The sequence below is a fragment of the Anthonomus grandis genome, unplaced genomic scaffold (assembly GCF_022605725.1).
Source record: "Anthonomus grandis grandis unplaced genomic scaffold, icAntGran1.3 ctg00000552.1, whole genome shotgun sequence".
Lineage (NCBI taxonomy): Eukaryota > Metazoa > Arthropoda > Insecta > Coleoptera > Curculionidae > Anthonomus > Anthonomus grandis.
In genome coordinates this window covers 7,391-32,997 of record NW_026088536.1, presented here as the reverse complement: position 1 = coordinate 32,997, position 25,607 = coordinate 7,391, and the positions used below count along the sequence as shown (strand labels likewise).

The 25,607-nt window shown below is 32.6% G+C and overlaps 1 protein-coding gene and 1 long non-coding RNA gene across 2 annotated transcripts in view; one reads left to right on the top strand and one right to left on the bottom strand.

Annotated features, from left to right (window-relative positions):
• Positions 1-24,026, bottom strand: part of LOC126749720 (pyridoxal-dependent decarboxylase domain-containing protein 1-like) — a gene marked incomplete at both ends in the record, with an annotated part of 42,597 nt that extends 18,571 nt beyond the window's left edge. The window contains 3 exons of the mRNA XM_050459406.1: positions 1,210-1,461; positions 4,200-4,271; positions 23,797-24,026. Of these exons, the coding sequence (XP_050315363.1) occupies positions 1,210-1,461; positions 4,200-4,271; positions 23,797-24,026 (554 nt within the window). The remainder of the gene's footprint in view (positions 1-1,209; positions 1,462-4,199; positions 4,272-23,796) is intronic.
• On the top strand, positions 12,757-14,699 carry LOC126749721 (uncharacterized). The gene is made up of 2 exons (XR_007665271.1): positions 12,757-13,734; positions 13,802-14,699. It is a non-coding gene; the product is annotated as an uncharacterized LOC126749721 (long non-coding RNA).
• Positions 24,027-25,607: the final 1,581 nt, after the last annotated feature.

Sequence of the window (25,607 nt, the reverse complement as noted above, 5' to 3'; positions counted from 1 at the left end):
ATCATCATCTGGTGTAAGCCAAGTCTCTGTAACTCCCAAAATATCAAAGTCATATTCACTGGCATAATTTAGAAATTCATCGAAACCGGTTTTTATGTAGCGAAGATTTAAATGAGCAACACTGAAATTGGCCTCAGATTGCCGATCCTGCAGGATTTCAAAACTATCCCCCATTGTATACGTCAACCCTTCGCCACCCCAACCCGTGCCAAACCGCCCCACCGCCCCATCCCTCCAAATTCCATGTCATTCCACAAAAAAGTGCACAAAAAAAACAGTCGACTATATGGTAATATGCAAACATATAATAAGAAAAAAATGTGGCCTGATGGTCTCTAAGTTTTATCCACTTCCTACCGCGCAAAAAACCAGATGTAAACAAAATAATAATATTCCAAAAGTATTCCATATTATATTATATGCCCCCAAAAGATATTATTTATTTTTTTAATTTATTATAAACATATTGCTCAAGAACTTTCGTTATAAAACTTGTTAAAATTTATCCTTATCCTAATTACCATAATTAAACCCGCTCAATTCAATAATAATAATAATAATAATAACAAAAATAATAATAATAAAACTTGACTTAAAATTGAAATCGCTACTAATAAACAATCAAATTTTTTTTTTAATTTATCATGAAGTATTGAAATAAACCTGACATATACAAGAACAGGATAATTTATCATGCAAATTAAAATTATATTAACATATAATTGTCATACAATGAAGAACCCCTAACAGCATAATAATATTTATGTACTTACCATGTAGATATTAACTTTAATAAACACCCTAGTTAAATTGAATTAAGGTGTTTTACTACTGAGTGAGTGAGGGTGACTGAGACAACTGACCATACAGAGAACCCACGAAGCCGGCCTGATAGGTTCTTTTTTTTTTTATCATTTAATTTAACAGGGTTTATGAGACCTATCAGATCTAGGGAGTTGTTCTTGTTGTTTAGAACTTTTAAATCAAGACTGTCGAACAAACTCAACTCCCTAGAAATGGTCCCTGTAAACCGGTTAGTCTTGCCGGAATATTATTTATACCATAACACCTTAATTCTGATGATTCTCCGTTAAGGGCGAAACGCGTGTACCTCTATTACATATCCTTGAAACCGTGATGTGTGTTTACTTTTGGTTTATACTGTTTTGTTGAATATATTACGTAAAAAAAATAAATTTTAAAACTTACCAGAACTCGAACGTGCCTGAAGACGTCCAAAGCGGCATACAATCTTTCACTAGCCAAAAAGTTTTCCCTAATTCTGCTCAATATTCCTTCCTTCCCTAAGCTTTGGAGTGCAGCCCAAAGGGGAAGGGTCATAATACGCCTACTTTGATGATCCGTATGTAAACCGGCTAATAAGGGAAGGGTACTTTCCCTTGAGGTGCCAACTTGTTTGCTTCTTAACGGATTAGTTTGATCCCACAGCCTGTACAGGGTCTACATTTATTCTAATAGGAAAATGTTTACAAAGTTTCTTTTATATGAAATTTATTTATTTATTTATTTCAATATACGGCAGAGCCAGTTTACAAAAACAAAATAGATAATATAACAATATAAATGTAATACTAGAATTACAAAAAAAATATACCAAGATAAAACCTCTGAAAAAACAATCATCAACAAGGCTAAAAACTTAACACTATCGAAGGAACGTAGGTTAAAGTCTAAGATTATTTATTTTTTATTTGAATGACCGTAAGTCGCTGGAAAATGGATCTAAACTATTTTCATTAGAGAAACGCAAAGTCCTGGTCAGTGGAGAAAAAAAACCCATAGTTGGCCGAATCAAAGGGTAAACGAAACATAGGAGAGTTGATCCTTCTTTGACAGGAGTTAAAAGGAATTGCTTCCAAGACGGTAGGACAATGATCTAAACCATTTCAGATCTTATAAAACTTTAAAGCATCATTATAATGCCGCCTGACTTCAAGATTAGGGATATTAAATTGGACACTGATAGCATTATAGTCGATGTAATAATTACGAAAAACTTCAGCTCTATAAGCAAGGGATCTTAAGAATCTTCTTTGTACAGCCTCAAGGCGATCAATATGAGAATCATAATAAGGGGACCAAATTGCAGACGCATACTCAAGCAAGGAACGTACCAAAGAGTAATAAAGTAATTTGAAATAGTAAGGTGAAAGATGTACACTATTTCTAGTGATAAAACCAAGACTACGCATTTTTCCTGTTAATAATATCTAAAATGCGCGGCAAAAAAATTAGCTTGGTATCGAGAAGAACACCTAAATCTTCAACTGTATCAACTGACTTGAGTTCGTTATTGTTGATTGTGTATTGATAATTAATAATTTTATTAGAACGACCAAACGAAATACATACACACATCTTTACATTCAGTTCCAGACTATTGCTATTACATCACTCAGCAACAGTATTTAAATCCAATTGAAGTAGCTCAGCATGAAGATACGACTCAATGGCTTTATACAGTTTAAAATCATCAGCAAAAGCAAGATGCTTTGAAAGAACAATTACATCACTATGAACAAGTTATAAAAGACCGGTCCAATATGCGAACCTTGAGGCACGCCTGAAGATACTTCAATACCATTAGAAATATAATTACTTATCCTGACCAACTGTGTGCGACCAGTCAAAAAACTGTGACAAAATTCTACCAAAGTCCTTCCAAGGCCCATAGGCCCAAACTTCCGAACCAGATGTTCATGACCAACCCTATCAAAGGCCTTCGAGAAGTCTGTATACACACTATCGACCTGTACAGACCTCTCAAAAGCACCAATCAAATCAAATTGGTAAGTCAACAGGTTAGTCACGGTAGATCTACCCTGACAAAAACCATGCTGATGATCACTAAGCAACTGCCTACAGTGCCATGAAAATCGCACAGAAAACAACCTGTCAAACAGCTTAGGAACTACAGACTGAATACACACATCTCTATAGTTACAAATATCAGTTCTATCGCCATTTTTATGAATTGGTGTTAAAAAGCTTACCTTCCAATAATCAGGAAATTTGCCTGATGTCAAGCAAAGATTGAAAAGGTGATGCAGAAGCTTACTCAGAGTGCACACACAGTTTTTAAGCAAAACAGATGGGATACCATCAGGGCCAAAAGAATTTTTGTTAGGAAGGCGTAAGATTTTATCAAATATGTCCAACAAAGAGATGAGATTTAAATCCAGACTGTACTCAAATTTATAGTCAGGAGCCTTGCTGACAGGTTGCCTGTACGTAGTTTCAAAATACCTAGCAAATAAGTTTACAATATCTTGACCCTTACCAGCAACCTTAGCTTCCATATGCTTGCTATTGGAGTATGAATCAGACCTACGTAATCTATTGACGTGTATTCAAAGTGAAGAAGGATCGTGAGAAGTTTCAGTATTTAATCTTTCAATATATTACCTAAAACATTCATCACGAAGAGTTTTATATTTATTTTTCAAATTTGAAAAATTTACAAATCCATGGAATCCTTAATATTGTTGAATTTTGTGTGAGCAATCTTTTTTTGAATAACAAGATTCTGTAATTTTTTACTAAACCTAGTGGGAAAATTAGATGATTTAAAATGTTTAATTGGAACAAACATCTCAATCGCAAAATAGAACATCAATGCATCAATGAAAACATCAATGCATTTATTAATATCTTTCTGATTAAAAGCAGTATCCCAATTCATGCTAGCAATGTAATTATTAATGGCAACAAAATCACAGTTTACAAAATCATAATAATAAACATCATACTTAAGATTTAAACTACAATTAATAAGAATACTTATTTCATACGCAGGATGGTGGTTTGATGCCGGTGATAAAATTTCATAATTTGAAATATTTGTTAATAATTATTTTATTATATTATATATTTAATTGAGATACTATTAAAATCATTCAAAACTTCATTTCAAAAATTGAATTTCATTTGCGCATTTACGTATTTGAGAGAATTAGGAACTCTATTAACAATATTTTTGATTATCTGATTAAAAAAGTCCAATCCATATTTAAATGCAATAATTTATTTGAGAAAGCTCTAAGTTACTAGTTTTCTAAAAAAGCCTTAAGCCGTGTTCCATTTTCTAAATGGAACACTCCATTTCTTAAGACTTTTTAGAGGCTGTCTGTATATATACATAACGCACTAAATCTTAATTAATTTAATAAAAAGGATACAATATTAGGGAGACCTGGTATACCCAGCCAGCTTCCAATCGTTAAAGTAAAACTATCTGCTACTGGGGTAACCTGTGGAAAAAATTGAAAGTTAATTACCAAATACTAAAAAATTTAATCAGCAACCTTTTGCCCTCTACAAGGCAGTATTGTAAAATTTAAAATCTGGCGTTTCAATTTGAAGTCATTCAAATTATGATTTGAAATCATTTCTAATACGAACCTGTTTTCTTTTTTAAAATGTTTAAATTTGCTTAACAGATTAGAAACCGAAACATTAAAGCACGTAAAACTTAAAAGAAACGTAAAAACTAAAAGCCCAGATCTCACTAGTTTTCGTGACCTTAGATTGATTTTAAAACTTTTAGTGAATACTTAAAAAAGCTATACTCTATTTCAGAAGTGTATAGAGCAATAAACTGGGGAATTCCGTTCTGTTTGGCTACATTTCGTGGTAGTTCATAGGCGCAGGTACTTATAATATTTTTGAATTTAATTTTCACAGATTAAATGCCTTTATTTTGAAAGAGATTAAATACTAAATAAATACTTTTAATCCTTTTGTATAGGTACCTATCTTTTAACGCTTTGTAACATGCAAAAATGGGGTCAGGTAATATATACAGACTATAAATACTTTTAAATCATATTTTAAACGTTAGTAGTCACTGCTACGCTGTAGTGTAATCACAATTATATTATCCCAATATTTAAAAAATGGATGTATTCAGTCCAACGAAAAGATGTACTAAAAATTCTCCACTATCGCTGAGTGAAAAAGTTAATATTTTAAATGTACATGATTGCATAAAACACGATTACCCTAGTTTTACTGTGCAAGAAATTGTTGAAAAATGTTCTCGAATGAGTGGAATTGGAAAGTCCACCATTTTCAAATTGTTGCGGGAAAGAAAAGTAGCAGGTCAAGTGGAATCTCCCAAGCAAAAGCCAGGACGACCTACAAAAGTCCTTGATGAAAATGCTAAATGTATAATTCGAAGAAAAGTTCACTCTTTCTATTTTAAAAAGGAAATACCCACCCTAGACAAAATTTTAATGGAGCTTGGCCGAGATGACAGTATTCCGTTGATAAGTAGAAAACTTTTATGGAAAACTTTAAAAAATATGGATTTTGCCTGGGAAAAGCATAACCGCAAAGCACTTTTACTGGAGAGCGACGAAATTGTTTATTGGAGACGACAATACTTGAGAAGTATCAAGCAGTACCGCAGGGAGAGGTACCGGAAAAGAAAGTTTTTTATCTTGATGAGACGTGGATTAACGAAGGTTATATAGTCCAAAAAATGTGGCAAGACAAAATATAACCAGTGCTCGCCAAGCTTTCATAGAAGGCCTGTCTACGGGTATTAAAGTACCTTCGGGAAAAGGAAAAAGACTTATAATCACACATATTGGAAGCGAAGAAGGATTTTTAAAAGAAGGTCTGCTAACCTTTGAGTCGACTCGCACAGGAGATTACCATGAAGACATGAACTCACGTCTGAGTTCAGACGTTTTCGAGGACTATTTTGGTGAAATGATAAAATTTCTTCCGGCTAATTCGGTGGTGGTTATGTAAAGGATCAATAACCTTCAAAATATTTTATAAGCAAATTATATTATATTCTAGTTATAGGAAATGGTGCAATCTAAATAATATCTGGTATTGTTACCATGGGTACATTAACCTTAAATAGCTTAGTAAGCATTAGGTATTATTCCATATATTATAATATACCAGTCCAATGACATTATGTATTTTGCTGAATAATTAATTAGGAAGTGAATTAAACAATATATGTAATATAATGGGGTATTAATAAAATGTGATTGATAGCAGCAACAAGGGACGTCTTATTTTACATGGCGATCCTGCCAGACAAAAAAAAATTGAACTTTTAGTTAAAAAAGTAACGTTTATGTTTTAAATAGTAAGTGCCTAAAAAGTGGAAAACCGAAAATCAGCAAGGTAAAATGGGCACTTCACAGTCAACGGATCAAAAAGTGGAAGAAAATGGAGTAGTTAATTCTAACTTCATAGTCCAAGAGGCAGAATATAATATCACAAAGGATGTTAAGGTTGTGTTATACCTTATCCTGTGCATATTGGTAGCCGTGTTTGCTTCGAAGATATACAAGACGTGCAGAAGAAACATGAAAAAACAACTCCGAAGAGATTTAGCCGCTTCAGTAGCGAGCGTTGCTGCTGTTTAGAAAAGATACAGTTGTGTCCTATAGTATTTTCGGCAGTGTTTGCAGTGTTAGTCCCAGTAAAAGTAAACAATAAGGTGTGTTAAAGGTGTTAAAAGTGCTGTGAAATGTCAAAAGGGTTCAGTAAAGAAATGTTCACTAGAAATAAGTACGTAAGTTTATATTTAGATCTATCTTATGTTCTTTAGTTGTTAGTTTAATAATTTTAGGAATTTGTCATTATATTTTATTTAAATATTTGAGTTAGTCTTTAAATGGAATCTGACTATCAAGTAGTCCTAAAACTTTGGCCATTATTAACGTTAAATGCTACACGAAGATTTAAATTTACAGTTAGCAGCAATTAAGGCTGACGTAATTAAAGAATCAAAAAGGGTTTTAAAGAAAAATATTCCTAGTAGTGAAATAGTTCGAGTTGAAGTCAGGGATCAACTTATAATACTATATAATCAATTTACAAGCATAGTCAGGGAGTCATGGGAGTCTTTGGATCTTTTGGAGAAAAATATTTGTAGACAATATTTTAATTATATTAGGGATAAAATAATAAAATCTTTTCTAGCATTAAAACTGAGGATTATAATACCACAGTCAATTTTTTCAAAAATAAATATTAACGTCTTAGACAGTGAAGACGAAAGCGACTACGACGAGGAAACTGAGACTAATATTTTAACAATGGTGACTGCAACAGATTTCTTTAATCTTGCAAGTAAATTAGTTCCCACTCAATTTGATGGAACATTTGAAAATTTTCAATCATTTTTAGATTGTTTAGAACTGCTTAAAGCAAATTCAGCAGGTCACGAAAATAATGCTTTAGCTTTCATTAAAACTCGTTTAACTGGGAAAGCTCGTAGCTTAATAACAAACGAACAATCAATTGACCAAATTATAGATAAACTTAAAAATAATATTAAGGGTGAAAGTTCTCGATTATTAACAGCTAAACTTTTAAATTACAAACAAAATCACAAGGATGCAACTTCGTACGCAGTCGAAATTGAATCTTTGGCAGACAAATTGCAAAAATCTTTTATTTCAGAAGGCGTTCCAGCACAAGTTGCACAAAATTACACCGTAGAAACTACGGTAAAATCTCTCACTCAAAATGCAAGTAACGAAAAAACACGTTTAATTATGCAAGCCGGCACTTTTAGAACAATAAATGATTGTTTGACTAAATTTATGAATGTTAGCTCTGACCCTAACCAATCTAACGTATTTCGTTTGCATCAAACTAATCGTCGAAACTATCGCGGTAGAGGTGGTCAAAATGGATATAGAAACAGCGACCATCAACAAGTCTTTAATAATAATCGCGGAAGATTTAATTTCAGGGGTTCTCGAAGAGGGCGTGGTAACTATAACTATAACTGTAACTATGACAATAATTACCGACAAAATTTTAATAATAACCAGCAAAACTATTATAATAACAATAGATCTTCAATAAGATATACTAGCGCAGAAATTCCGGAAAACCAATCGAGCCCCCAACCGGTTCGATTGGGGGAAATGGAAAATTAACTAATATATTTCATCTAGATCTTACACTTTCAAATTTCGTATTACTTGATATAGATATGACTAAATCTAAAAATGTACTGCTAGTCGATACAGGGGCTGATATTTCCATTTTTAAACGCACAAAAGTTGATAATAATCAGATTATTAACATAGCTAATAGCAGCAAAATTAAGGGCGTAACAGACGGGTTAACTAAGTCATTGGGTGATACGGAAACTGTAATTTGGCTCGAAGATCAAGGGTTACCTCATAATTTTCATATAGTAGATTCCGATTTTCCTATTCCAGGGGATGGTATTCTCGGACGTGATTTTTTAGCTAAATATCAGGCAGTTATTGACTATTCAAATTGGACCCTAAGTATGCAGATTCGGGGCTTCAAATATGTAGTTCCTATATTTAGTGGTCCAGAGAAAAATACAGTTCACATTTCCCCTCGGTGCGAAGTCATAAGACAAGTCGATAGCCTAAAAAACCTATCACAGGATTCAGTAGTTTCAAATAAAGAGTTACACCCAGGTGTTTTTGTTGCTCGATCTATTATTAATGGGAAAAATCCCCTTGTAAGAATAATTAATACGACATCTGAAAGCGTAGATATAGACCTTTCTAAATTAGAAGTCACTGACCTTAGTCATTTTAATATATATAAGATTGACATAGAACCCAAAAATCGTGAAATCCAATTAGTAAACGAACTTAATCAAAATAATATACCGCAATTTGTAAAGCAAGATGTTTTAAATTTATGTAAAGAATTTTCCGATATTTTTGCTTTAAAAACTGACAAATTATCTGTTAACAATTTTTACACTCAACAATTAAAATTAAGTGACCCTAAACCAGTGTATATTAAAAACTATAGAACACCCCGAGTTTTAAAAGATGAAATTAATCGACAAGTCGAAAAAATGCTTGATCATAACATAATAGAACCATCAACTTCAAATTATAATAGTCCGGTACTATTAGTTCCTAAAAAATCCATAAATGGACAGAAAACTTGGAGATTATGTATTGATTTTCGAGCAGTGAATAAATCGCTTATTGCAGATAAATATCCGATTAGTCGAATGGATGATATTTTAGATCAATTAGGTAGGGCTAAGTGGTTTTCAGTAGTCGATCTCATGTCAGGTTTTCATCAAATACCTCTTGACGAATCTTCTCGTGATATAACCTCATTTAGTGTCGAGAAAGGGTCTTTTAGATTTACTAGATTACCTTTTGGGTTATCAGTCAGCCCTAATAGTTTTCAACGAATGATGTCCTTTGCATTTTCGGGTATCACACCGGAGAAAGCATTTCTCTATATAGATGATTTAATCGTTATAGGTTGTTCAGAACAACATCATTTAGGAAATTTAAAAAATGTTTTTGAAACATGTAGAAAATTTAACTTGAAACTAAATCCACAAAAATGTGATTTTTTTAGAAAAGAAGTTACCTTTCTAGGTCATAAAATTACAGACAAAGGCATTTTACCAGATGAATCTAAATATAATACCATAAAAAACTATCCCATTCCGAAATCTGGTGATGAAGTAAAACGATTTGTAGCATTTTGCAATTACTACCGCAGATTTATACCAAATTTTGCTGAAATTACACATCCTCTAAATAAATTAACAAGGAAAAATACCGAATTTGTGTGGTCAATGGATTGTCAAAATTCTTTTTCTTTACTAAAAAATGTCTTAATAAGTCCCCAAATTTTACAGTATCCCGATTTTAGTAAACAATTTATTCTTACGATTGACGCATCAAATATCGCGTGTGGAGCAGTTCTCTCGCAAAACAGTAATGGTAATGACCTACCTATTGCATATGCTTCTCGTACGTTTACTAAAGGAGAATCACACAAACCAACTATCTTAAAGGAATTAACGGCAATCCATTGGGCAATTAAATATTTTCGTTGTTATTTATATGGACAAAAATTTTTAGTTAAATCGGATCATCGACCCTTGGTTTATTTGTTCTCAATGAAAGATCCTTCTTCTAAACTCACCAGAATGCGTTTAGATTTAGAGGAGTTTGACTTTGAGATAGAATATATTAAGGGTAGTGAAAATGTTGCTGCTGACGCGTTGTCAAGAATTGACTTTGAAAATGTAAAGAGTATTACAGAAACAAGCTCACAAATTTTTGTTTTAACTAGGTCACGAACAAAACAACTAGTTAGTGACGCAGCAAAAAATCCAACTAAAATCCCAAATTCAATAACAGAACCTAAAATTTACGAGACATTAAATAATTATGATATATTAAAAATGCCCTTATTAAAATTCGAGCTCGAACGCAATTATGTAAAAATATTAGTCTATTTCAGAAATAAAATAAATGTAAATGTTAATATGCCTGTCATTAATGATGATTTTGCGTTAGCGCAATTATTGTCTAAGCTTGAAAAAATAGCTGATGACTGCAATTTTAAAAATATGAGACTAAGTATAAGTGATAAAATTTTTACGAGGTGCACCGTAAATAATTTTAAATATAAAGGGCAAGAAATATTAGAAAAATTAAAAATTGTACTATTTTCTCCCCCAAAGGAAATAAACGATAAAAAAGAACAGCTTAAACTTATTGAAAGATTTCATAATGACCCTTTACTAGGAGGTCATTGTGGACAAAAAAGAGTCTTAAAGAAGTTAAAATCATTTTATCGTTGGAAAAATATGTCTCGCGATGTCGCTCATTATGTTAAGAAATGTCATAAGTGTCAAGTTAATAAGCCTGGTTATAAACACATTGAACCATTAACATTGACACCTACACCCCAAAAAGCTTTCGATATTGTTTGCATTGACACAATTGGTCCTTTTCAAAAATCAAATCAGGGTAATTCTTATGCTGTTACGATCCAGTGTGAACTAACAAAATATGTCGTGATAATTCCAATCCCCAATAAAGAAGCGTCAACAGTGGCTAAGGCTATTTTTGAGAATTTTATCCTTATATACGGTTCCATGAAAGAAGTCAGAACGGACATGGGAACTGAATATAAGAATGAACTTTTTAAAAACCTTACAAATTTAATAAAAATTACCCATAAAACGTCTACTCCTTATCATAGCCAAACAATAGGTGGTTGCGAACGTAATCACCGGGTTCTTAATGAGTTTATGCGAATGTATGTAAACGAAACGCGTTTAGATTGGGATATATGGACTAAATATTTTGCATTCTGCTATAATACAACACCAAGCGCATATCATAATTATACCCCATATGAATTAATTTTTGCTAAACAAGCGGACCTTCCAGAATTTCTCAATGGTCAGGTAGATCCATTATATAATTTAGATGCGTATGATAAAGAAATACGTTTCAGATTACAAGCGGCTCATAAGAGAGCTAGGGAATTTCTTGACAAAGCAAAATGTAATCGTAAAGCATATGTTGACCTGAATTCAACTCAATTGTTACTTAAACCAGGAGATTTAGTACTAATCACGAATGAAGATCGTCATAAACTAGATCCTTGGTATGATGGCCCTTCGACCATCATAGCTGTACAAGGTCCAAATTGTGTTATAAAGGATAATAAAGGCAAAGAGTCTATAATTCATAAAAATAGGCTTAAGAAATATGTAAACCAAATGTAAAATATAATTTCATTGTAATAATTTTAAGATTAGATTTAAGTTATTGAGCATAAGCAGTGAAAAAAAAAGTGAAACAAGTATAAAAGCAAACACAGTGTATTTTGGCATTTTTCTACAAAAGTGATTTGTGCGCGGAAATAGTTCAAATGCGAAAAGCTTTAAAATAATTTTGAAAGGCAGTATAGTTAAACAATAATAATTATTATTAACATGTATAGCATTAATTATTTTAAATAATATAATATTGTAAAATATAAACTGGTATCTAGGTAGCTATTAGGGTAAGCAATTTTATGTTTTTTTTTTTAAATTTTATTTTGTTTATATAGAGTACAGGTATACACTTTTGTCTTTAGATAATGCCCTTCACAAGTGGCCATAGTGAAGGTCATTCTCTAGGAAAGGGAGGTGTAAAGGATCAATAACCTTCAAAATATTTTATAAGCAAATTATATTATATTCTAGTTATAGGAAATGGTGCAATCTAAATAATATCTGGTATTGTTACCATGGGTACATTAACCTTAAATAGCTTAGTAAGCATTAGGTATTATTCCATATATTATAATATACCAGTCCAATGACATTATGTATTTTGCTGAATAATTAATTAGGAAGTGAATTAAACAATATATGTAATATAATGGGGTATTAATAAAATGTGATTGATAGCAGCAACAAGGGACGTCTTATTTTACACAAGCTATCATTCACGGCGAATAGAGAAGACGCCAACTTCAAGTTGGAGAAAGCAAGAAATTATCGATTGGCTGACTGCAAAAGGTATTGCGTTTGAAGCAAATTTGATAAAAAAAGAACTGCTGGCAATAGCAAACTTACACAAAACTCGTTTCATGAAATACGCCGTGGAAGATATAGCCGAAAAATATAATATAACTGTACTGCGCTTACCGCCATATCATTGCGAACTAAATCCTATAGAACTGATATGGGCGCAGGTAAAAGGATTTGTAGCAAGACAAAACACGACTTTTAAAATGAAAGATGTTAAGCTACTGTTTGATCAAGCCATTACGGAAGCGACACCAGAAAATTGGCGAAAAGCAGTCCAGCATGTAATTAAACAAGAGGACAAAATGTGGGATCTTGACAACCTCATCGATCAGACAGTCGATCCTTTAATTATAATGTCAAGAGGTGATGACAGTTCGTCAGATGACGTCAGATGACGAAGAAGACTGTTACAGGTTAAAATTGGCATTTTATACTCTTTATTAAAAGCACTGATTACAGTTATATTTTCAAAATAGATATTTTACAAATATTAATGATTGATACTAGTAATGCCCTCTCTGTAATAGCCTCCCAAGTAACCCATAGTTCTGTTCTCTAGCCATTTCAAATTACAGTATTCTTTTTTTTAAGGACACATTTAGTTTTGTACATTTCAGCTTCATATTGTACTGGTTGTTAATGAAATTTTATTTATACTCTTATAAAACCCGGTTCTGGACTAAAGAAATATTTTAGAATTTAAATTATATCCCATATTGATTATTTAATTATTTTATAACGAATAATGATTAATTGGGCATGTACAATTATTGTGTATGTTGTACTGTTCATAGTACAATATCTGATTTTGGCTTGACCATACCAGATATGCTGGTTGATTTTACTCGGACTGACCTATCTAATTTTTGTCTCTTTTTATCTAATGTAAATATTAGTTTTCTTGGAAGATAGCAAGAAGTTGCTGGTCTAGGCAAAATCGAAATTGATTGTCATAGTGACACATATTTTCATTGCCAACTTCCTTGGGCCACAAATTTTGTTATTTATTTTTTATAAAAGGTTTTATGGTACTTATAAAAAAAGTTAAGTTATTTTGTTATATATTTCGATTGGCAATACACTTTGTGCGTGATTGCTTAAATACGGGTTTGACCTCTGCGGTCGTTCCTTTTCCCAGACCGCCGTCATGAAGTGAAGAGTGCTTTAGTTCTTTTTGAAATTCGTGTGAATTTTACCCATATGGGGATATAATTGACTAAATGTGGTGATAGTAAATCAACTTTTTGGGCGTAATGCTATAATTTGTTGTTTTGTTGAATTTACTGGCCTTTATGGCGATTTAAAACCTAATAATTTTTCACGTGCCCTCGAACATCGGCAAAATAGCGGTTCTGATTGGCATTGGCAGGGGACAATTTAATTAGCAAGTAGGTATTCTTGAATTTATCGTTTATACTGATAGTATAGGTTTTTTTCTTTTCTTTTGGCTACTAGAGCTACATAACATGGATTTTGGACGGATTTTTTTTTGTACGGACCTGATTTCTTCATGTCACATGGTGCTTTCGTTTTGGGGTTATGTACTCTACTGGCTCTAATCTAGAAGGAGATTTTAAGCAACTGTGAGCTAACGTCTAACCTAGACCACTACCAGAGCTTGGCGTATTGTGAAGTGGAAGAGGTGAAGCTTGGAAGCCTGCAGTTTTTCTTTGACTGGGATTTGGATGTCTGGGAGAGTCTCGAATCTGAAGTAGTCTGCTGTGTGTGGAGCTAGGTGACACAACATAACATTTTTTTTATTCACTTATTTTATTTTTATTATCACAACTTTTATCTTTTGAGTTGAGATACATACATAAGCCTATTTAAAATTTTATTGACATTATTTAACCGATGCTATTTTATTATTGAATATTACTGATATGAGTACATATATATGTGACAAGTGACTCCTGTGAGGTAAGACGCAGCCGGCTTCGTAGTACTACGAGTATATACTTGGGTTATATTATTTATTTTCAGATTACTCCTAAGATGTCAAATTTTCTCAGATTAGCTAGTAAATATTAGAGTAAACTAATATAAAGGGTAATTTTAAGTGGGGAAGCTTCAACAGTTGTCAGTTTTTTTTTGCTTAGGTCAATGTCCGTGGCGGGATATACCGGGCCATGTAAGTTATTAGTTTAATTGAATTGAAGCTTCATTCCCCAAAAGGTTTGGGTGTAACATAATTTATTTTATTTTGACAACCACACTTTGATTGTGTATTTTTTGTGTGATGTTGTGGTTCCTTATTACCAACTTAAATAATTATTCCTCTTAACGATAAATAACATAACATAATTCTCTGTGATAATCAAGACTTAAATAAATTGTTATTTTCTGTTGTTAATTTGTTTTTCACTTGAGTTGAGTAGGTTGGAATATCATAGGTAATTTGGAAACAATAGTGTATACTGATTTGACTTTGATTTTGTTTTCCAAGTTTCGTTTTGAACTTGCCTAAATAAATTTTGATAAATATTGGGCGTCCTTTGGGATTATATAAAATCCAAAACTTGGTGGCGCCATACTGATTTTGACATTTAGTTGGGTAACTCTTGGGTAGTTACTACCTAAGAAATTTTGGTTCATTTGGTTGAGAAAGAAGCTAGAACCCACATCGGCTTGAGCTAGCAGCATTGTGAAGGATTCCTTCTCTGGGCGTTTCAGGTAAGAGGGGTTAAGTTCCTCCGGGCATCAAACAACTTTTGGAGACCCTCTTAAGGCCATAAACCTTTCACTATTTTTAGTACTTCTTTTTCTTTTGATTAACTTGGTATTCATCGCATCACCATCATTCCATTTTATTGCACTTGAAAAAAAAAAATATAACAAGACTACAATCTATTATAATTTAAAATTGTTATACACTGTTCAAAAAGTGCCAGATCCAAAAGTGACATTTTCAACTGTTTTACTCTACATATTATGTTCAATAAATTTGTGAAAAAAATATATTATTCTATTTAAACAAAAGTAACTTTCTAAAATAAAATAGCATTTAAGTACATTAATTATAAGGTAAAAAACAAGTCCCAGTTGCACGCCTTTGGCGAACCGTTTTCAATGTTTATCAGTGGGTAACAATGGGCAAAACTCATAAATTGACCCAAAACCGGGTGGCACTACCTGCAATCAACGAAAAGAAAGAATTTTACATTGAAACTAATACCCAACTAAGGTAGTGGCATAAAATATCGGTGGATCACCAGGTACCACTTTTGCATACCTAATGAGGTTTTATTGCTCTACACACTTCTGAAATAGAGTATAAAGCTTTTATACAGGGTGTTTGGCGGAGGGTTAGCCAAACTTGGTGGGCATATAGATAGGCTCAGATAGAAGATATTTTCTTAATAAACTTGTGTTCTAAAAGTCTCAAGTTTTTTTATATCATTGATTTTGTATTATTTTCAGGATTTTCAAAAAATTATGCCTTTTGACATCTTTAAATTTTTTCAGCATATTTTTCAGGTTTTTTTTACATTTGTATTTAGTCTGTAAATGTATCCTGAATCTAAAAAAATCAATATCAAATACAAATAATACCGAAATAATTCGTTTTGAGCTCAAAAAGTTAATACAAGTAGCAAAAAAAGTTATGAAAGGTAACTTTAACTTGACGCAAAAAAAAAAAACTAAAATCTATCAAGATGTTCAGGTAGTTTTAAAAACATCTCCAGTTAATACTCTTTTCAATGATATACGATGTGTAACACAAAGCCGACTAACTTGCCACAATTCATGGCTTTAAAGGACAATAAAGTAAAAAAAAATATTTTTTAAATTTTATGTAATTATTTCAAACCCGAGACTTTTAGAACACAAGTTTATTAAGAAAATATCTTCTATCTGAACCTATCTATATGCTCACCAAGTTTGGCTAACCCTCCGCCAACACCCTGTATAAACCTAATATTTTAATGTGTTTTTGTGGTGATTTTAATTATGATTTTATTTCCAGATGTAAAGAAGCAGTATATATTGTGGACGCATTTAGCTCATATGGGCTTAAACTAGTTTTTTCTGAACCTTCTAGAACTCAAGGCTCATCCTGTACTTTGATTAATAATATATTCGTTACTATTCGTTACTCGATTAATAATATATTACTAGCGCTGCATTGTTTTCAACTGAAACCTTTGTGGCGTTTTCTGATCATTGTGCTCAGATACTAAGTTTTGACATGGAATTCCCAATTAGTCACGATTTAAGCAATTTTTCTATGAGTTCTAGATCCTTTTCTGATGAAAACATATACTATTTTAACAACTTGTTTATTTAAGTAGAAGGCTCTCCTACAGATAGACTAAGCAATCTAATAACAGGAAAGCACCAAAATATCTTATGAATTTAAATACAAATAAACGATTTGCTAAACATTTCATTTTCACCAAACCTAACAAATATACCAAGTAATATAAACCTAACTAACTTATTTAATAGTATCTCTTATAAACAATAAAGAAGTATACAGTGCGAACGTAAAGGTTGGAATAAATTCATTTAAAATTCAGGGGTATGTTCAAAAAAAAAAACGCTCGGACATGTCGATTTTTATTTTTAACTGCGGGTTTTCTTACTATAATTTTATGTATATAGGGTGGCCCAAAAATAAGTTACGGTCATCAACGTAATTTTTTTAAATGTAAACACCTATTTTTTATTTTAGATTTAGGTTCTACATCAAATTCTAAGTATATTTCATGTACCATGTCCTATCCCTAAACTCGACCGTTGACGATTGAACACAATAAAAGGCTATTTTTGGAAGAGTTATTTATATCAAGCAAGAATACATAAAAATATTTTAATTAATTTATTAAGTGTTGAAAATGGCTGCCACGAACCTCTTGGCAATATCCCAGTCGATGCTGAAATTCTTGTAAAACGTTATCGATAACAGAAGGTTCTAATTTTATTTCTTCCGTTATTCTAATTTTTAAGTCTTCAATGTTGTTTAGCCGATTAACATAAACGTTGGACTTAAGATACCCCCACAAAAAAATCTAAAGGAGTCAGATCCGGCGATCTGGCCGGCCATTCAATTGCACCCCTCCGACCAATCCAACGTCCAGGGAAAACGGTATCCAGGTACTGGCGCACGGGACGAGTGTAATGGGCTGGAGCTCCATCTTGCTGATACCATAAGGAATTATCTAATATATCCGGGTCTTCTGGATCGGGGTATAAAGTGGCAAGGCATGGAACCAAGTCATTTTCTAAAAACTCTAAATACCTCTCACCATTCAAGTATCCTTCAAAGAAAAAGGGCCCTATAACCCTGTTTTCAATCACCCCCGCTCAAACATTTACTTTTTGAGGGACTTGGCTGTGGCACTCCATCATCCAGTGCGGATTTTCAGTAGCCCAATATCGGCAGTTTTGCCGGTTTACACTACCATGAAGACAAAACGTTGCCTCATCAGAAAATACATTTTTTTTTGGATTAGCATGGCACAAGTCCATAAGTCTCTCACAAAATTCTAAACGCCTATCTGGGTCATCTTCATTTAGTTCATGAACCAATTGAACTTTGTAAGGGTGCCATTTATTTATACCTAAATACTTAACGACGGATGTCTGGGATATCTGATTTTCTAACGCAATATTGCGAGTCGTTTTATGGCAATCTTCTTCAACTGCCAGCAAAACATTTAGTTGCTTCTCTTCTGATATACTTGACCGACCTTTCGTATAATTATCCCTGACATGACCCAAATCCCGATATTTCTGTTCTATTTTACTGACAGTACTTTGAGATATACGTGGCCTATCAAGATACTTGGCATGATAAATTTCACAGACTTCCATCTGAGTGCGCATCCTGTTTCCATAACCAATCATCATCAAAATCTCTATTCGCTCTCGCTCACTAAGACGTACCATTTTTTGAAATTTTAATTTTATCTTTTGATAAACTTAACACAAGCAAAATTTTGCTTAGGCATCTAAATCAAATTAAATTCACTCAAAATTATTTGATGTCAACAAATTGTGACAAGTTAACAATCAAAAACACCAACCACAAATGTAAATAACCAAACAATAACTGATAGGTTGCTTGATATAAATAACTCTTTAAAGAATATCCTGAGATGCTAAAGGTCGATCTATTAAGCAAAATATAAGGATTAATTTTGCTTTTCCAGACAGAAAGGGCAGTCTATTAAATTATTAATTTTATAAATCAAAATTGTTCTTATGACTCTCTAAGGGCTTCATACCATAAAACTTTAAGTTATCATAGTAAGTAAAAGAATTTATTTGTCTATTAAAGCGGAAATTTACTATATTTACAAACTTGCGTTGTACCCTTTCAATTCGGTCAATATATTTGTGATACATCGGATTCCAAGCTACTGTCGCATATTCTATAGTAGGTTTAACAAATGCATTATATAATAATATTAATGATGTTTGATTACTAAAACCCGTTGTAATTCGAGATATAAAACCAAGATTTTTTAGAGCTTTCTGAACAATGTTTTCTATATGAACATCGAATAGCAGTCTAGAATCCAACGTCACACTTAAATCCTTAATAAACTCTACATGCGTCAAGATAGTGCCCCCGAGATAGACATCACATTTGTTTTGTGATGGTTTTCTGCTAAAAAGTATAGAATGACATTGAATTTAAGGTGCAGTACTTGCAACTAAATTTGTACTAAATTTGCAAGATCAGATTGCAGGGCACGAAAATCTGATACCTCCTTAATTTTTGTAAAGATTTTTAGGTTATCTGTATATGCAAGATATTTACAGATAGAGAAACATTGACCAATGTCGTTTAAAAAGATTGAGAACAAAATCGGTCCCAAATGAGAACCTTGCGGTACTCCTGGGGTCGTATTTTCGAAACCATGCGAGAATCTTCGTATGCGAACAAAGTCGAGCGGCAAAATTCGCACACGAATTAAAAAGTGCATTTTTGAACAGCATTCGAAATTTCATTCGCATGCGAACATGAAATGTAGTGGCAACGTAGCAAAGTCGAGTGCTATTGGAGGCCATGTCAACTGGGATGAAGACGATAAACATTTTTTTAACCTAACCTAAAATTTAAGTTTAAAAACATCAGGGAATTTTGAGGTTTTTTCATGGCGTTTCTTGGGATTTTGCGAATTGATTTTTTTCTTAAATGAATTAAAAAAATAAACAAAATATTGCGGTTTTGTGTCGAGTGAGAAAAAGAAAGTATTAATTTCATTTATGGAAGAGCACCCGGAATTAAAGTCGGGCAAATTCACCCACAATTTTTCGGCTAAAACTGCACAAACCTTGTGGATAAAAGTAGCGGACAGATTACACAGTCTCCGGAGCACATAAAAAATATATCAATTCTATCGTAATAGGCTTGCTTAATCTATATAATTTATTAAATTGAGCATCAGAATACATTTCAAATGGGTCAAGAAATGGAGAGTACATCCTCTTCCTTCTATCTGCCAGAGTTTCAGTCTCTTCCAGTGCATCGACGTCGTTTCTTTGCACAAGATTGTTTAATCTTGCCAAACAAAAAAACACTACGAAAATACTTAACCAACTCACAAAAAAAAACAAAGCTCGTTTAACATCAAAACAAGACAAGTGGCAGAATCGCACACGAACTTTGAAATTCGAATGGTATATACCCATTCGAGACACCGCATGCGAAAAAGTTCGCATACGAAGTGGTCGAAAATACGAATATCGATTTTTCTTGCGAAATCCTCTAATTTCGTATGCGAATCAAAGTCGAATGTTTTCAAAAATACGGCCCCAGAACTAATGGTTGTACAAGAAGACTTTACTCCATTTATGACAACGTACTGAGAACGATTCATTAGATAACTTTTAATGAGTTTGAGTAGGGCCCCGTGCACACCGAAATTCTCCAACTTAATCAACTAATTCAAGAAAAGTGTTAAGTTGGTTATTATCGATCTTTTTTGGACAAAGCCATGTTGGTTAACATCAATAGCTTCTTTGACCTTAAAGAATAATTGTTTTAACAGCAAAGATTCAAATAATTTACCAAAGTGACTAAGTAGGGAAATAGGCCTGTAATTCTGTACAGAAGTTTTTTCGCAAGACTTAAATACTGGCACAATGCAAGCTGTTTTCCAAATATTGGGAAAAATGCCGCTTGATAAACATTGATTTTACAAAATATGAAAAGGCTGGCACAAGCTAGGATAAGACTTCAACAAAAATTGAAGGAAACCCATCTGGGCCAGGTCCCTTTTTAGAATTCATAGATATAAGTGCGGATTTAATGTCATTTATATCAATCTTGTTAACTACAAAACATTCTTGATATTGAGTAGGCTTAATTAAAGTTGGTGTATCAGAAGGTTCAAATACTTCACTAAAATACTTAGAAAAAAGTTCACTAATGTCAACACAATTCGAAGCTTCCTGATCTTAGATTTCATTTTTATTGGTAAGCTTTTAGTGTTTCTTTTGTTGTGAAAAACTGACCAGAAATAGCTAACGTCTTTGACAATGTTTATTTATGTTTTATAAATATAATCTTTGTAATCATTGTGTATATTAATCTTTACTGTTTTGCGTAAATTTGAAAAGTTGTCGTAATCAGATTGTCTTCGGTACAGTTGTTGTTGTCCAAAGAACATTGGCTGTTAGTTACTGAGACTCTGGATTTTGAAAGTAAATTTTCTTACTTCTTTGACACGTTCTCCAGTTTATTTAATATGAGCTTTCCTTATGTAAACAAATCGAAGCCATATCACAGAAAGTATCATCAGTGGAAAACATCATTTGATGAGGGTAAACAGTTGAGACTACTTCATACTCAACTTAAGACCCATCCTATAGAAGGAGATTAGATGTACATAGAGAAAATATCGTAAATGCTAAAAAAGCCTATAATTCAACATAGTCGCTTACTTCTAACAATATAACTCGAGCCTCATGGAAAATTATTAACTCAATCACAAACTTCTCAAGTCGCAGAACAAAGTGTGTTCCTAATAATGGTTACTGATAATAGAAAGAAAGTTACTGACAACCTCAATTTTGTTAATACCTTTAATAATTTTTTTGTACAGTCAGTGCGAAAGATCACAGATAATTTTCAGGCATGCATGGGTATGAATGTGCCTTTCAACAGTTTATCCCAATCTCTTTTTCTATTCCCTCTCACTGAAGGTGAAACACTTGAGATTATAAGATCTTTCTCCAGGAAAAATTCATCCGGAATTAAAAAATGATATTATAATTTAACCTTTCCCTTTCCTCTTTCTATCCCATTCTTTCTTTAGGTATATGTTCCTGTTTATTTTTGTTTGCATACGATTTTTAATTCTAAGGCATCAACAGAATTTGGCGGAACTTCTTAAAAGTCACCTCTGAATATAATGGCCTATTGGTTACTCACTTCCTTTATTACTATGTATGTAGGTATAAATTATGACTATTTTTTATTATTTGATTTTTTTACTGTTTTGCCAACATTAGTGGCTTTTTAAGGCCTGATGATGCTCTGAATAGAGCGAAACACGTGTAGCTTTAAGTAAATGTTGTGAGACCGTGACTTTGTGTTTTTCATTGTTTTTCGTCTGTTGTATACGTCGGTCTCATTGTGAAAAATGGATGAGATTTTCTTATTTAATTAATTATGACTATGTTTCTACAAAATTACAGTGGCCCAGAAAAGTCATGGTACAATAGAGAATTACAATACAAATTTTATTTATAATTTTTTTATGAAATAAAAATAAATTTTTACTTTTATGTATTTATTTTTTCTAATGCCCTACATCATAACATAAACCTATTTCCATAATATATCTAACATACAATAAATAAAAAAATAAAATAAAATTTCTTACAAAAATTTAATCCACAAAAGTCAAGGTACATTTCAGACTATGGGCTAATAAAGTTCTGTCAATAACGCGTGGGAAAACCCTTCAGTTTAATAACCTCTTTTAAGCGATTTGGCATTGAATGAACTAGTTTTTTCGTCACATCGTTGGATATTTTTGGCCACTCTTCTAAAATTACCTGTTTTAAGTCTGATTTATTATGAATCACATGTTGCCGAATTTTTCTCCCCAAAACATCCCATAAATGTTCTATAGGATTAAGATCGGGACTTTGGGGAGGAGTTTCCAGCAGATGGGGAGTATTAAAAACCAACCACTGACGTACTGTATAAGCTTTGTGCTTAGGGTCGTTATCCTGTTGAAAGTAATAGTTCTCATGCAACCCTAATTTTTCAGCACTGGCACGTAAATTTTCTTTTAAAATATTTAAGTATACTTTTTAATCCATTGTTTCGTCGATAAAAACAATATTTCCTACACCTGAAGTTGCCATGCAACCCCAAACCTTTACTCCACCTCCTCCATGTTTCACTGTTTTGATTGTATTTTTCGGATTAAGAGCTTCACCGGGTTTCCTCCACACCTTGACACGACCATCGGACCCAAAAATGTTAAATTTACTTTCATCTGACCAGATAACTTTATCCCAGAAATCAAGTTCAATAGACTTGTACTTTTCAGCGAATTCCAGTCTCTTTTTTCTATTAATATGGCTAACATGGGGCTTCTTACGTGCACTACAGGATTTGTATCCACCCTGGTTAAGTTTCCGGCGAACAGTTTCTTCATGAACAGATACTCCAAACATTTCTCTTAACTCTGATGATATTTGTATGGCACTTTTCTTTGGGTCCTTCTTAATTTCATTTAATATGTACCGGGATTCGCGCTCTGACAGCTTCCGAGGACGCCCTGTTCGCGTTTTATTTTCAATTCTGTTTTCATTTTGAAAACGATTTACTACTTTTTGTATAGTGGACCTGCTTCTTTTAATCACTTCTGCAATTTTGGTGTATGATTTTCCCTCTCTATGCAAATTAATAATAATTTTCCGCTCACTGACACTTAATTCGGTTCTTCCCATGATTATCACTGTATTTACCAGTCAAAGTTAAGAAGAAATATTTTAGTGAATACTGAAAACGAATGCCAGAATAGTATTAGAGGAATGTTCTTATTAGCAAATAACAAAATAACAATAAATTTAAAAGATACTTGCATATTTTGATTTACACAAATTAAGAGTACCTTGACTTTTGTGGATTAAATTTTTATAGAAAATTTTATTTTATTTTTTTGTTTATTGTGTGTTAGATATATTATGCAAATAGGTTTATGTTATGATGTTGGGCATTGGAAAAAATAAATACATAAAAGTAAAAATTGATTTTTATTTCATATAAAAATTATAAATAAAATTTATATATAAATTGTCTATTGTACCATCACTTTTGTGGTCCACTGTATATTGTTAAGGGTAATGAATAATATTCTTATTTTTCTTATTTGCATTGAAATATGCTTTTTGAAAAATGCTCTTTGAGTGACTAATAAACGTTTGTATTATTATTATTATTATGAGAAATCCTGTAAATTTAGAGTCAAACTTACCGGTGCGTTTCTTGAGTGGTTGGGCAAAGTAAGAGCAGCTAAATTATGGCCTCTGACATGCAACCAGCAATCGTGCGCCTTGCACAGTTCTTTAATTCTTACGATATTGTCTACGTGTCCAGTAACCGGAGTCCCTGCGTCTGCTATTACTACTAAAGGCACTTTCCCTGTTACAGTGTCATCCGCTAGCATTTTTTGAAGCGCTGCTACATCCATGGTGTACTGAGAACCTACAATAATATATTAAACATCTTTAAAAAATTTTATACTAATTCAAATACAAATCACTTTGTTCCACAACAAAACTAAACTTATAATTTTGTTTCATTAAAATCGTTTAAAGAAAATCAACAAAGCACGTATCCCCTGGAGGTCACGAAACATTTTAAATCAGAACCACTTTCTGGGACCACCAACAGTAGAGCATAGTATTTACAGGACTCTTAAAAAATATTCTGCTTATCTCTCTGATGAATTCTCATTATACAATACCGAAAATTTAATTAAAAAACATGCGTTTTTCGATCAGTTATGGGCTGTTCCTGTCAGGAAAAAGAGATGTTTGATTTTAGTGAAAAAGATGATAAGGACGAGTGCAGTGAGCCAATGTCGGAAAGAAAAATAGAGATAACTGCAGTTATCTGTAGTTGAGGTTGCTGAGTTATCCTAGGTTAGTAGAGTTATTGTTATGTGTAATGTTTATGATGGCAAAAGATTGCTGTGGTAATCTTTTGTTTACGTTGCTGCGGTAACTTTGTGAGAGAGCTGTTTGGTACAGCAGTTTATCGTAGCTTGTTTGGTACATTTGCGAACGTATGAGAGGTGTTGTTAGTTACTATTGATATTGTTGCGATATAATATGTTAAGAAATGATGTTGCGGTAGCATATTTATTTGTTTATTTATTTATTTCTCTTCCAACAAGCAATCGCCCAATTAACAACACATATAAAACAAGAGAAGAAAAACCTAACCTACACTACACATTGCACAAGAATCATAATATTACCTGATAAAAACCTTAAAAATAGATAGGGTACAATTGGACTTAAATATTTTGACATCACAGAATAAATTCACAGAACCATTGGCTTTCAACGGTCTTAAAATGAGAATGTCATAGAAGACTGACAGCTCACGATGTTTCCGACGTGTTTGGAGAGTGTGGTAGATAATAGAAAGTAGAACATTCCTTTTAAACGCAATGTATCTTAAGAATTTGTGCTTAACCTGTTCAGTCATCTGAATGTGGTTGTTATAATGAGGTGACCAAATACATGAACTATACTCTAGGTAAGGATGAACTAGTGCACAGTAGAGAAGCTTAATAGAAGCAATCTCTGGTGCACCTCTCAATAAAACCCAGCATTTGCATAGCCTTTAATACAGTTGTTGTGACATGAAGAGAAAAATTTAACTGCGCGTCCAAAGTTATACCAAGGCCTTTTACACCAGAAAACACTCCCAGAGAAAAGTATGCATTTACATTTACTAGTATTCAAGACCATATTATTAGCGGTGCACCAGCCAGCAAGCCAGCCAAAGAAGTTTGAGGTAATCTTTCAAATTTGAGACTCTTACTCTCTTTCTTTTGACCTTAAGGTGAACCTTAAGGTATATATATATATATATACATATACATATATATATATATATATATATATATATATATATATATATATATATATATATATATATCTTCTTTCTATCAAGTCGAGATCCGATCATATCGTGGACTACCTGAGATCCACCTGAAGCCCTTAATATATGGAAGCAATAATTTGTTTATATATTTAACAAAGTGGTTCAATT